This window comes from Echinops telfairi, unplaced genomic scaffold (assembly GCF_000313985.2).
Source record: "Echinops telfairi isolate 266 unplaced genomic scaffold, ASM31398v2 ScPeMD7_7412;HRSCAF=8450, whole genome shotgun sequence".
NCBI lineage: Eukaryota > Metazoa > Chordata > Mammalia > Afrosoricida > Tenrecidae > Echinops > Echinops telfairi.
Window position 1 is genome coordinate 782,634 of NW_022111312.1, and position 14,331 is coordinate 796,964.

A 14,331-nucleotide genomic window follows, 5' to 3' on the forward strand; every position below is an offset into this window, starting at 1 on the left:
CCGAGACCCCTCTGCAAGGGGATCTCCAGTGGCCTACTAATGGGCTTTGGGTCTCCACTCCGCACTCCCCCCATCATTCACTATCAAAACAGGTTCTTTTGTCTAAGAAATGTTCACAGCTGTTTTCCTCGACAGCAAAGTCACATAAGGTCCTCATAGAACTCCCACCACCCAACACCACAGAACCCCCAAACCACACTCACTGCTACCGAGTCCATTCCCCCTCCTGCCAACCCTCTAGGACAGCGCAGAGCTGCTCCTGTGGGCTTCCCAGGCTTCAACTCTTGACGGGAGTAGAAAGCCTCATCTTTGTTCCAAAGAGCAGCTGGAGGTTTTGAACTACCAACCTTCTGATTAGTAGCCCGACACAAAACCCCCTGTGCCACCAGCTGCTCACCCAACATCAGCCTCAGTTAAGCATCACTGCTGTGCCATCTTCGCTTTCCTATGCTCTTCCCTCCATTACAGGACATCTCCTTTTGGTGGCAAAGACCCTTCTCCAGGGAGCCTCAATTTTCCAAACCAAAGAAAGTGTTGGAAAGTGCTCAGGCATTGAGGTAGACCAGAGGACTTCGGGATACCAGTCAGTCAGACATGGCTGTCTGTCACAGCGGCTTCCCCAGAGGAGAGGTCATAGAATCTGCAAGACTGGTGGACCTTGACCAAAGGGAAGGATGGGAAACCATGATAGGAAAAGGAAATTGCATTCTGTGAGCAAGGAAATGCAGACAGCACTGGAATGGTCCAGACATGGCCAGGGAGAAAATGCCCACTCCCTGGGTCTCCACGACGCTGAGAGCAATTATCAGGCTACCAAGGTAGATGGCTCTGACTGACGTGGTTAACAGCCCCCTTGGGAGGGCTTTGGAGCCCATGTTCAGCTGCCCGAGCCTTAATGGATGGAGAGCTGAAATCACCCTGCAGCCTTCTCTGGGGTCCAACTTAAGGTCTGAGCCCAGGTCCTGGCTGCCTCCAAAATTGCTCTCTCTTCGGGGCTCTACTCCCTGGTCCACAAACTGGCACACAAACGAGGGCCCCTCCAGAAAATTACCTTTAGGAAAGAGAAGCAAAACTTTACCACAAGGAAGATGGAAGGCCGCGAGAGGAAAGAAATCAAGGAAAGAGCCTTCGGGGGAGGGACTCATTCTGCAGGCTGCAGGCATCTGAGCTTGAGACAGATCGCCCAGCGGGGTGACTGTGCTGTGTCAGCAGGACTTGGATGGCTGGGGGGACTGGCTGATGGATCTTGTGGGCCTGGCGATTCATCTGCTCTCAAGTGGCCTGTGAGCAGGCCTCTGTTTTACAAACTGACCATCTCTTCTCTGACAGCTTCGACAGCTGCAGCCGGGTGGGAAGCTGGGGCCCTGGGGAAAATGATCCCAGGGGACTGGCCATAACCACTGATGAGCTCAGTGCGGGTTGAAAGTCCATTGCTGAAGCTCATGCCGATGGGTGAGTGGGGAAGGAGTCAATGCTCACCTACGACTGTGTGGACTGTGTTCGGTTTTCGTGCCCTGAGCCACCTTGGATCCCACTACCTGTATTTAGAGACCAGGTTCGGCCAAGACCCGTGGATTCCAGGCAGTCTTGTGTCGGGCTTTCTGCCCAGAGGAAGGGCTTGGTACCATCGGCTCAACAAGTCCACAGGACCTGGGGGTCACTTCGTCCTGCATCCCTTTCAGCTTAGTCTCCAGCCTGTTCTTCAGGCCAGTGGGTCACACACTCAACATCTCCCCAGGGCATTATTGAAGGACTGTGTGTCTTTATCTCCCTCTTGTTGACAGATAAGGAAATGGAGGGCCATTTGTTCATTTCAAGCTCCGGTGCTCAGCCTGAGCCCTAGCCGGGTAGGTAGGAGAGGTTGTTGTTGGCGATAGCGGCTTCACCTCGTGGCAGTCTTACGTACACTACAATGAAAGTTGGCCAGCTCCTGCTTTATCTTCAGAAGCCCTGGTGGCACAGGGGGTTATATGTTGACTGTGAACCACAAGGTCAGCAGTTCAAAATTACCAGGCACTCCTTGAGAGAAAGATGAGGCTTTCTACTTCCATCCGAAGTTAGTCTTGAAATCCACAGGGGCAGTTCTACCCTGTCCTATGGGGCCACTTATTGTGTTTATCATTTTATTGGGGGCTCATACAGCTCTTATCACAATCCATCCATCATCCATTGTGTCAAGCACAGTTGTACCTACGCTGCCATCGTCATTCTCAAAACATTTTCTTTCTACTGAGCCCTTGGTTTCAGCTCATTTCCCCCTCCCCCCACCCTCGCTCATGAAACCTTGACAATTTATCACTTGTTTTTCATGTCTTCTACCGGGCAGTGGGTTTTTTGAGTTTGCATTGTCTCCATTGACCAGCAACGTTGGTATGTTTGGGTTGATAGTTGTGGCTGTTTGTAGCCGTCTATCTCATTGAGGCTCGGACATTTGTATCCATCTATCTCATTGAGGCTCACTCACCCTCTCTCCACTTTACCAAACAACTGTCTCTTTACGAGTGAGGACATTTCCAAAGTAAGTCTTGCCACCCTCGCTTTTAAGGAAACTTCTGATTTGTGCGTCCTTACGGCAGGCCATGCCATCATGGGTATTCTTTGCCAACATCGGACCCCGCGGCGTTCATTCTCCTCCTGCCTTCCCTCCTCCCTGTCCGGCTTTTGCTGGCACGAAACACTTGATCGTGACTTGGGGCAGGCGCACCTGGTCACCAAAGTGACATCTTTGCTTCTGGCACACTTTCAAGGGGTCTTTTGTCACACATTTTACCAACGCAGTGTGCTCCTCTTGGTTTCTTGGCCGCAGCTTCCATGGATGTGGATTATTGATCCGTGTGCAATGAAATCGTAGGCAGCTTTAACGCCTTCTTCACGGATCAGGGTGATTTTATTGGTCCATTGGCCAGGAATTCATGGTGATTGGTTGTGTGTGTGTGTGTGTTCCATACTGAAAGCTGTAGTTTTTGACCTTCATTAGGAAGTCGTCGTCATTTCCAGCAAGCAAGGTTGTGTCACCTACACTCGGCAGATGGCTTGTGAGTCTTCCGATCCTGATACCACACTTTGCTTCATAAAGCCTGGCCTCAAAGGAGTCAGTGTTGCAGAGGCCAGGTTTTGAGGCAGGTGGCAGTCAACCCTCCCTTCTTCCACTCAGGGCCCTTTCCTCTAGCATCGTTCCCCTGGGCTAGCCAAGGAGGGAGAGGCCTTCTACCAAGCCAGGACTCAGTGTGGCGCATGGGAACAGGCAGGCATGCCTGCACTTGCATTTGATCTGAGACCTTCACAGATAGGTCGATTCAGGACAGTCACTTAGTCTCCCCAAGGATCAGTGTAATCGTTAGTGCCCCCTTTGGGCACAAGACAAAATCCCAGGTGGAATCAGCCTAATGCCAAAGAGGAGAATGCATTGGGCCTTGCCATCCATCTGCAGAATGGGCTCTGTTGGGCCATGTGTTCAAATGGATGCAGAAGGGCCCTCTCTCTGGGGCACGCATCTCTTTGTGTCTGGCTTGGCTTCTTTCTGCTCCCACTTGGGCTGAGCTTGGTGCCAGCTGTGGCTGGGGGTAGCTCTGAGTGTGAAGATGCCAACAGCCTCGCCCAGCAAAAGCAGATGTATTGTTCTAAGCTTCGACCTATAAGCCAAGGAAGGAATGGGTTCCGTGCCCTTGGCTGGGCCAATCACTCTAGCTGGTGGGTGGGTAATATGATTGGCTCTGCCAAGGTCAGCCTCTCCTAGGTTGTCAGGAGGTGCTCAGTACATGGCGTTTCTCTCTCTCTCTCTCTCATGACCTCCTTCTTTCTATCCATCCCTCCTTCCTTCTCTTCTTCTCCCCCTGCACCTCCTACAACACAGCTCCAGACACTGCTGATGAACTCTGAGCTAACATTTATGGGAAACACCCACCAACATGGCCTATGGCCCATGAGATATATCTCTCTCTCCCTTCCACTCTCCCTCCCTCCCTCCCCAGACTCAGAGGGGAGCAGCATCCTGTTCCAGACCAAGAGGTTGGGATTCCATCTGTGACAGGTGGGGCAAACATCATTGAACAAGCATGTGGTAGGGTCTTCTCCCAAGCTGTCACCAGTTGATGTGCCTGTCCAGGGGAGGTGATGCTTCTTACCTGACAGAGTCCTGGTGGAGAAGTAGTTAAGGGCTCAGCTGCTGCCTGGAAGATCACCAGCTCAAGCCCACCAACTGCTCTGTGGGAGGAAAACGAGGCAGACTGTTCTCATACGATTTGCAACCTAGGAAGCCCGCAGGGGGTAGTTCTGCCCTGTCCGATAGGGTCACTATGCGTCGGATTTGACTGGATGGCAGTGAGTTGAGAATCATACCATGTTTTAAGAACACAGAGGAGAAGATTGTATACTCTGTCAGATCCCATCTCTCTCTGTTACAGTGTACCACAAAGTACAGGATTATGTTGACGATGTTAAAAAAGGAAGTGTGTGCTTCATAACGGGAGGGTTGTTTTCAGGGGGTGGGAGCATTGTCCAGAGGTTAGCTGCAGCTCTGGCCGACATAGAGGCTCCTCCTCCTCCTCCTCTGTTGGCCTCCAGTGCCCACAGCCCTCCACACTGGACTCAATTGCCTTTATTTATTAGGCCAGGTTCTGCCAAGAGATGTAAACGTCAGCCTCTCTTGTGTCTGGTTTCCTGTGCAGAGGGAGCAATCAGTACCACGAGGCCAACAGTCCTTAGGACCCTGGGGGAAGCTCCGTTCTATAACTTTCAGCTCTGTCCCAAGCCACGTCTGACTTTTGCCCTCTCCCCAAAGCCAAATACATCGGCTGCTATCTGGATGACACCCAGAACCGGGCTCTGCGAGGCATGTCCTTTTTCGACTACAAAAAGATGACCGTGTTCCGTTGCCAGGACAACTGTGCTGAACGGTAGGCCCCTGCGCCCCAACTCTGTTCCTCACTGGCCCTCCTTTCTCGGGCTGCTGCCTGGCCTGGCCTCTCCTTGTCCATGAAACCGTGTGTTGGAGGGCGTGGCCACTTGGAGAGGGTGGTGCAAGAGCGGGTGGGTGTGCGCACGCGTGCGTACCAGTAAGTGGTGGCAGCTGGTTTATGAGATGATGCCTAGGCATCATTGTGTAGCTGTGGGTGTTGCCAGGGATGGTTGTGTTAATGAGATGAAGGTCAGGACCTCTTTGAATAATGGTATCTGAGGACTGGAGCGGCTATGAGTTGGCATCGACTTAATGGCATTGAATGAGCGAGTAGGCACTGGAGACTGTGGAGATGTGTGCAGGTACGACTGTACGGGTGAGGTGTGTAAGAATGAGACGGGAGCGGGGGTATTGAGGGCATGTGTTGTTTTCCTCCCAGGAAGAAAGACTCTGCCTGTCCAGACAGTGTTCTGTAGACGATGTTCTTCATAGAACACCACTGGGGGGTGGGGGAGAGGAAGTGGACTTCCCTCGAGGGAGACGAAGCTCCAAAAGACAGATGACCAGGGTCAGGGCCCTCAGGCTAGGCCCCGGGCAGCAGCAAGGCCAGGATGGCTGCCTGGGGACCGCCAGCCCCTCTTGGAAGAAAATTGGCAGCCCAACATCAACAAGCCCAAAGGACCTCCTGTCATTCTTGCAGCTCTGTCTCAAGGCTTCCCCCCACCTTGAAGCATGGGCCCCCTCCTTCCCCCTGGGTCCCGTGATCCTGTGGCAGCTTGTGAAGAGACTTCAAACCTCCAACCAGTCAACTCTGAAGGTCACAAACTCTTCCCGCCTCAGCTGCCTCTTCCAGGAGGGAGCACTCCCGCGCCGCCGGGAGCTGGAGACCTCCGCTCCTCACATTGGGCTGCTTATTGAGTGTCTGACTGGGCTGCTTGTTGAGTGTCTGGAGACATGGCAGCTGGCTTCCCCCAGAGTGAGGGCTCCAAGAGGGAGGGCAAGGAGGAGGCCACAACGGCTGTCTGACCTCACTTGGGAAGCCATCTGCCATGTCTTCTACCCACTAAGAAATGAGTCATTCAACTCAGCCTACCCTCCAGGGGAGATGAATGCAGCTCGACCCCTTAAAGGAAGGTGTATCAAAGAGCTCACGGGCACTGTTGGCCCCTCGGCAGCCTTGCTCTTCCCCTGCCCGAGAAGCCAATGGTTTCTAGCTGGGTGTCCCCCGCCTCTGTGCTCTTGTCACTCCAACATCACTCTTTCAGCCTCTCACTTCGGAGTGCGACACACTGACTGGGCCCTGTTCTTGTGACGCTGTGCTTCCGTCAGTGGGCCCTCTTACAGGTGGGGGCGCCGGGAACACAGGGCTAGAACAGAGGCAGGAAGGAGAAGGGCACCTGCCTCCGGCCCCACATCTTGGGATCTGGGCTTCAGACAGGACGATGGGCCCTGTCAGTTAACACTGCCTCCATCCCGTGAGCGAAGGGGCTGGAAGAGGCCAGGTGCTGTGCTGATGGCCAGGTGAGGGAGACCCACATCCCGCCTGGCCTGTCTCCAGCCCCCACCACGCAGGCCCAGCGAGGCAGCGGCTGACTGTTCCCACCGGTGCCGCCTGAAGAGGCCAATGGCCTCAGGAGCCCTCCAGGTCCCCTTCCAGAGAATTCCTCAGAGGCAGCGAGGGCAGGCGAGGGGCCCAGAGAGGTTGCTTTCGCCCTCCACAGCCCGCTCCCCTCAGAACAGGCAGTGCCCTTCTGTCTGTTTACAGAATGGGTCCACAAAGTCCTTTTTAGGGAAAGATTCCATGATGGAGAGGGAGAGGAAAAAAAAAAGCTTTAAAAAAAAACCTGCGGTGCCTGGGTGGCTTTTTTTTGTTTGTTTTTTGGTGGGATTTCTACTTGGATGGATCTGTGACCTGGATTATCCCATCTTCCAAAAGGATAAGCCAGTGCCCCGTCTGGTCCCCAAGTTCTCCATCCCCACCTCCCCACCCCCACCCCTTCTCCTCAACTCGTCTCAAGAGACTTAGAAGCGTCTCTCAGGGGAAGGGGGGATGTTTCTTGAGCTACAAGTCGGGTCCCTCCCTGATGCCCATGTCGCCAGCCAGGGTGAGGGCAGGACCAGGGGGCCTTGGGAGTGCGCATGTGCGTGCAGATAAGTGCAGCCCGGCTGGCAGTGTATACAGGCGGGTGGTGTGTGCATTGGATGGTCATGGTGTCGGAGAGGAGGTCTACCTGGTATCAGGCATGGTGGATGGGGTGGGGGGGATGGCTGAAGGCAGGTGGGTGGTCTCACCTGAATAGGGGCTCTTTACCCTGGGCATCCTGATACCTTTACTGGTCTCCCTGATCCTGCCCACCCCTGATGCCCTCTCTAACCCCTCTGGGGTCTCCTTACCCAGCTCAGGACCCTTGTTTCTTGTCATATCGCTGTCTGCTAAAGCTCCTTGGGTTTCCCTGGCTGCCTGGTTCCCCTCAAAGCCCCTCCCCACCCAAATCCCCCTCCCAGGGTTTTCTGTCCCTCTCCTGGGGTCCTCCTGCCAAATCTCCAGGTTGGGCGCCTAGAACCCTCCCTCCAGGCTCCAGCTTCAACATGGGCCAGCCTCCTTGTCCTTGAGGCTCCCCCGCGGGTGGCCAGCTGGACTGACAGCAGCCCCTCGTCCTAGGGGCTACCTGTATGCCGGGCTGGAGTTCGGCGCCGAGTGCTACTGCGGCCACAAGATCCAGGCGGCCAACGTGAGCGAGGCTGAGTGCGACATGGAGTGCAAGGGCGAGCGGAGCAACGTGTGTGGCGGCGTCAACCGCCTCTCCATCTACCGGCTGCAGCTGGCCCAGGAGTCGGCGCGCAGGTGTACGTGAGTCGGCCACGCCCCCTGTGGCTCCTCCCAGGGTGGGCGCCTCCCCTCTCTGTGCACCCTGTGGTGGTCTGCCCTGGCTCCCCAGCACCCCAATCCCTAGAATGGCCCAGCAGGGCCGCCCCAGCCCTGTGCCAGCCCCTTTGAACCTCTCCACGCCCCTCTTCTCCCCCTCCCCTCCTTGAGTGCCCCGCGCTGGCCGCACCCCTTCACTTGCCCTCATCTCCCGCTTCCCCAAGCAAGCCTGACCTTGGCTTGTGCTGTCTGATTGCTGACCGCCTCCGGGTATGCGACAATGACAGGACTGGAGCAAGCAGGCTCGCCCCAAACAGCCCGTAGGAAGTACTGAGCCAGTCTCAGCAGTGGCCCTTCAGCACCGTTAGGACCTCTGACCAGGCCTGGGGGTGCTTTAGTAAAGCGCTTGGCTGCTAACGAATGTCAAGGTTGAGGGGAGTGGGGGGATTTCAGACCTATTCCGGGGCTCTGTGGAAGAAAGACCTGGTGATCCACGCTCACCCACAAAGACTGCGGTCTAGAAAATTCTCCAGGGCAGATCTAAGCAATTGCACTGTGTGATGGGCATCTTCTCCCCAGCACCTCACAGCCACATAAGCAGGCTCCTGGGCCTGTACCCATCTTACAGATGAGGCACCTGAGGCTTGTTGCCACCAAGCCGGTAAGCAGCAGGACTCCTTTAGGTCTCCCAGGGAGAGAAGTCCCCCCTGGCCTGTCAGTACCTTTGGCCCCAGTCTCACTGGACAAACTGTCACTGTCAGGTTTCCAAACTGGGGGAGGGGAGAAGGTGGCAAGGCAGAGAGAGCAGGCTTCCCTGAGAAGGGCAATGTTCCAGTCCTGAGCAGGAAGCTAAACAACACTCTACCCATCTCAGCTCAGACCACACCTCCGAATGGCTCTCCCTACAAACCCCAGTGGTGGCGTGGTTGTGAGTTGAACTGTGATCCGCGAGGTCGGCAGTTCAAAACCACCAGCCACCCTGCAGGAGAAAGGCAGGGCTTTCTACCCGCTTCAACAATCACAGTCTCAGAAACCCACAGGGGGTCGCTATGAGTGGACATTGACTTCACAGCAGGGAGCTTTTGAAAGGGGTGGCTTGTACTGGAGAGAATGCTGTGGGCTCTGATCACAAGGTCAGCAGGTCGCAAACAGCAGGTGTTCCCCGAGAGAAAGATGAGGTTTTCTGCTCCCCATAAAGAGTTACAACCTCCTATAGGGGGTTTACCCTGTCCTATAGGGCCGCCATGAGTCAGAATCAACTCAATGGCAGTGGGATTTGTTTTTGTGGGGTTGGGGCTAGGGAAACGGCATTACTTATGAAGAATTAGATGTTTCTTCCACATGTTCTATCGGGCAGCTGGGATTAAGTTGTCTCAGAGCCAATTCCTCGGACCACCTCGATCTCGCCAATTCTGGAGGTGCCCAGGCCTTGGTATGTAGAGACTGGAGACTGAGAACCACCCCCAAAGCCCCAACTGGTGGAGCAGGGTGGGGCAGCCTCGTCCAACTCTTGGCTCCTCCTGCTGATCCCTCACCACGATTCCTCCTTGGGATCTGGCTCGTTGAGGAAGAGGCATGAGAATGCTGGCAAGGTCAAGGAAAGTTCTGTGGCTGAGGAAGAATCTCAAGCAGGACCCAGTGGCTCCAGGGTTGAGGAGAGAACCTTCTTTGATTGACCTGATTCCTTGGCTATGGGGAGCTGCGCTTCAGAGCACACACCCGCTGCTCTGTGTGTCTCGCTGTGTGACCTCGGGCACCATGCTTGTCTCCTCTGGCCTTTCCCTTCGGAGCGCCTCCTGCGGAGGATGGAGCTCTGGCTAATGGTCCCTTTTCCCTGTGGTTCTCCAGATGGAAGCGCCATCTTCCGAGGCTGCTTCCGCAGGCCCAGCAACCTCTCCCTGGCCTTGCCCGTGACGGCCGCCATGCTGAACCTGTCTGTGGACAAGTGTGTGGACTTCTGTACTGAGAAGGTGAGCTCGGGGCCTGCACACTGAAGCCAGGGGGTGGGGGTGGGAGATGTATGCTCATTCAGAGGGAGGGGTGGTCTAGAGGACCCAGGTGCTTGGCCAGAGACCAGGGGTGAAGGCTGGTGATTTGTGCAGATGGAGAGGCAGGTAGATCCAAGAGGCTGAAGCTGTCTCTTCCCCAAGGAAGTAGCTTCTCATCATGAGAGATGGAGGTATCATTTGGGCTGGGCCTAGACCCAAGAGTGAAAGATCTCCAGGTACAAGAGGTAAAGACAACGCCCCACCTTGAGGCAAAGTAAGTTCCCAGTCACTCAAGGTATGCAAGCAGAGGCAGGGCAGGAACGGCATCCGAGCTTGAGGCATTGGATAGCGGTTGGGTTAGAATCCGGGTAACAACGACAACCCAAAAACCAAACTCCCTGCCATCGAATGGATTCCGACTCACGGCGACCCTGTAGAACAAGAGAGAGCTGCCCCTGAAGGTTTCTGAGACTGTCACTCTTTATGGGGGTAGAGTCCTATCTGTCTCCCACAGAGCGGCTGGTGGTTTCAAAGGACTGACCGTGCAGAATCAGGGGTGAGGAACCCCTTTCCTGCCAAAGAGCCATTTGGATATTGACGACATCATTCTCAGGCCTCACTGATCAAACATTTAATTAACTCACCCCGAGTGTGATGGCTCAGAGCCCTGGTGGTGTAGTGGGCAAGTTAGCAGTTTGAACCCACCAGCCGCTCCTTGGGAGAAAGAAGAGGCTTTCTGTAATTTGAAAATGATGATGGCAACATAGGTACAAATGTGCTCGACACAATGGATGGATGGATTGTGGTGAGCTGTACCAGCCCCCAATAAAATGATTAAAAAGAAAGTTACAGTCTCAAACAAAACAAATAAAAAAAGAGGTATCGTCTCAGAAACCCACAGGGGCAGTTCTACCCTGTCCACTAGGGGCGCTATGAGTCCACATGGACTCGTTTGTCGGTTTGCTGTGCTGTATGGAGCATTCAGGAACGTCATGGGTCGCGGGCATCTCATGAGATTTCAGGAAGCTTGGTTTGGCCCTCCCTTCTGGACAAGCATCCCCCTGGAAAGACATTTTCCAGTCCCTGTGAGTCCTGGAGGAACCTACAAGTCGGCTAGAGTTCCTCCTTGGCAAGAACCAGCAAGGTCAGGGGCAAACCCACATCATGAAGGGTCAGACTGTACAGGGGACCGGAGAGAAAGGGGAGTGTGGGTGAATTGAAAGGCTCCACCCCATCCCTCCCTCTTCCTGTTTCCTCTGATCTCCTTTGGGTCCACAGGAGAGAGCTCTGGAGAGTGGGGAGCCTTCTGCAAGCGAGGCTATACAGAGCTTTTTATGCAGACTCAAAGACAAAGCCTTTCTGGTTTCGAGTTGGGGGAGGGCAAGCCAGATCCCCCCCTCCATGTTTGGAGCCCGAGATTGTCTGGGGAGTTAGTGGACCTCCGCCTTTCCCTCCCGCCCCTAGGAGTACCCACTGGCGGCTCTGGCGGGCACTGCCTGCCACTGCGGCTTCCCCACCACGCGCTTTCCCCTGCACGAGCGGGAGGATGAGCAGCTCTGTGCGCAGAAGTGCAGCGCGGAGGAGTTCGAGAGCTGCGGCACGCCCAGCTATTTCATCGTGTACCAGACACAGGTGCAAGGTGAGTCGGCTCTCCCAGCAACCCCGGGCTGGCCGTTTCTTACAGCCTGTCTGCTAGGCTGGTGGACTGGAGCACCTTGGAGACCTGGCTGGGCAGCTGGGGGAGGTTGGTGGGTCTGAGACCCTCCCCATCTCTGCCCACTCACTGAGGACCCCACTGGGAGCACTCTCTCCATAGCGGAGGCTGCAACCTGGCATCTGGGCCGGGAGTGGGAGGCCTGCATTCCCTTTAGTTCCAACTGTGTTAGGACCAGGTTGTCTATCGAAACAAAGCCTGGGACACTCCCTCTATGTTTTTAAAAAGAGTGTTATGCCAAGAAGTCTTTTGATATCAAGACGGCAGTCCAACTCAAGGTCTTAAGTTCATAGGTCAGAGCCCTCTTCAGAGTCACGTGGCTGCAGGCCAGCGATGCAGAGGGGTGAAGCTGGAAGCAGGGAGACCATAGGCTGGTGGATACAGAGTCGGGTGGATCCACGGTCAGTGGGGGCAAGGCAAGATGCTGACAGCTCCTGGGTTGGCTCCCTGAGTCAGGCAGCCCACATGGGGCCACTCCTGGGGGCTGGACTTGGCTACCCAGCAAGCAGGTAGTCCAAGGGGCCAAGAGAAGAGTGCCCAGTGTCCCTCTCTCTTATACAAAAGGCCACAGCCCCAAGGAGGTGTCATCGGGCTACCTCTTGATTGACAGGTTGGCCCCTGCCCCTCCATAAGTCCAAGCTGACATACAATCTAACTACCACATCGTGGGGGACCTGGGCGAGTTATCTCCCATCCGGGTGTCACCCTCCACCTGTGAAATGAAGCTGTAGGTGAGCCGTGGCAACTCGAGGACTCTGTCTGTCCCACTGACATGCTATTGGGACAGCACCCCTTAATCTTCTCTCCTGTTTCTCGAAGCTGCTCGATTTCACTGGCGTTGAGAAGGACGCTGCTGATGGGGACAGTGGTGAGATTGGGGACGACACTTTGTGCCACTTGGGGACTGGGCCAGGCCTGGCTTCAAGTTCCTCCCTCACTCCTGTTTGAAAGCCCAGGGCTTTCCTGCCAGGCCAGAACAGTCATGCCCATTTTGCAGATAGGAAAGTCGAGGCTCAGAACTGTTAAGGGACCTGCCCAAGCTCGTGCTGCTGACTTGCTTTCTAGATGAAAACCCTTCTCCTGACCAAAGCATCCAGGGGCCGGGCCAGGGTGAGCCCCTCGCTGAGATGCTCAGCCCAGGGGATGACCCCTCAACTCTGACTCTACTGCCCAAAGTGCTGTGTAACAGATCAGCGCCAGGCCCCGCCCCCCATGCCCCACCCCCATCTCATTTAATCACACCGAGTCTATGGCAAGCCTCTGACCCAGGCTGCAGGCATCCCGGTTTTAAAAGATGAAAAAGCCGGCACTCTGAAGCAGTAGCAGACGGGCCACGCTCAAGGAAGGCTGTTTGCTCCAGTTCTCTTACGCCGGAGCCCCTGTTGACCGCTGCTCCAAAGACCCCCACCAGACCCGTGAAAGCCAGCAAAGTACCATTCACCCAGACTGCCTTCTCCTCCCCTCCTAGGCTGCCGTGCACGGCTGCGCAGGGTGCACACTGCACACGCACAGCCCATATGAGGAAAGCGGGGCTTGAGCGCCAGCCCCAGCTCTGCCCGCCACCCCGTGCACCTGCCTGGAGAAGGAATGCTTCTCTCCACTCCCCTCTCCCCACCCCCCTTTCACAAAGGTGCCCTAAGAGGTAGTGGTGGCCCCCCCCTGATGGAAAGGCAGGTATCTAAGAGCCCAGTGGGGAGAGTGGCACAGTGGTTAAAATGCTTGCCTTCAAACCAGTTCAGCGGTTCGAACCCTGCTAGCCACTGCTCAGGACAAAGATCCCGGCAGTCTGCCTGGGTAACGATGTTTAGCCGTGGGAAGTGCATGGGTGAGGCTCTCCTCTCTGGGAGGACAGTGGGGCGGAGTGAGTGCAGCGGACAGAACAGGCTTGGCAGCCGTGTTCCTACGCTCTGTGTCGAGGAGACCCGGGCGTTTGTAGTCTGGGGGGGACACGCTGGTCACTCGACACAGACCAGTGTAGCTTCCGCCTGCGGGAAGAGACATCGGCAGATTAATTATCCCATGACTCCGAGGGGCTCTGCTGTGGGCAGAGCAGATGCTCGGGCCATTTGAACAGCAGATAAAGAGCCCCTAATTGATGTGTTGGCTTGTTCCCAGTGTCCTACCCCCAGGCCATCGCTGCTTGTGTGGTTTCCCACGCCATGCTTTCGGTCCCTGTGCCCTGAGGGGAAACTGGAGTTTGGGCTCACAGCTGCCCAGTCTGCCATTGACTGAGTATTCGCTAGGTCTGCAAGGAGCTCAGGTGGCATTGTGGGTGAGGTCAGCAGTTCAAACCCACCAGTCGCTCCGAGGGAGAAAGATGAGGCTTTCTACTCCCATAAAGAATTACAGTCTCAGAACCCCGCAGGGGAAGTTCTACCCTGCCCCATAGGGTCGCTAGGAGGCTGAATGGACTTGGAGGTGCTGAGTTTGATTTGGATTAACTTGGTGTGTGCCCCTTTAGTAATTAGCACCCATAGGATCTGGTGCAAGACTCAGCACCCACTGAGGGTCTGGTGCCACCTAAGCCCTTTACCTGAATTAACTCACTTAGCCCTGGCTACAGTCTGATGATATGCTGAGGGGCTCTCTCACTCACTGCCACCTGCCCACACAACATACCATCCAGCTACCCAACCATCCATCCATCCATTCATTCATCCAACCATCTGTCCATTCATCCAGCTACCCAACCATCCATCCATCCATTCATTCATCCAACCATCCATCCATCCATCCATCCATCTGTCCATTCATCCATCTATCCATCCATCCAACCATCTGCTCATCCAACCATCCATTCATCCATCCATCCATCCATCCATCCATCCATCCATCCATCCATCCATCCATCCATCCATCCATCCAT

The 14,331-nt window shown here is 55.3% G+C and overlaps 1 protein-coding gene across 1 annotated transcript in view; it reads left to right on the top strand.

Annotated features, from left to right (window-relative positions):
* The window catches only part of WSCD2 (WSC domain containing 2), a 123,645-nt gene that overhangs the window by 87,441 nt on the left and 21,873 nt on the right, over nt 1–14,331 (top strand). Inside the window, exons 3-7 of the mRNA XM_004709634.3 lie at nt 4,781–4,895; nt 7,560–7,744; nt 9,612–9,733; nt 11,216–11,390; nt 12,099–12,192. Coding sequence (XP_004709691.1) covers nt 4,781–4,895; nt 7,560–7,744; nt 9,612–9,733; nt 11,216–11,390; nt 12,099–12,192 — 691 coding nt within the window. The remainder of the gene's footprint in view (nt 1–4,780; nt 4,896–7,559; nt 7,745–9,611; nt 9,734–11,215; nt 11,391–12,098; nt 12,193–14,331) is intronic.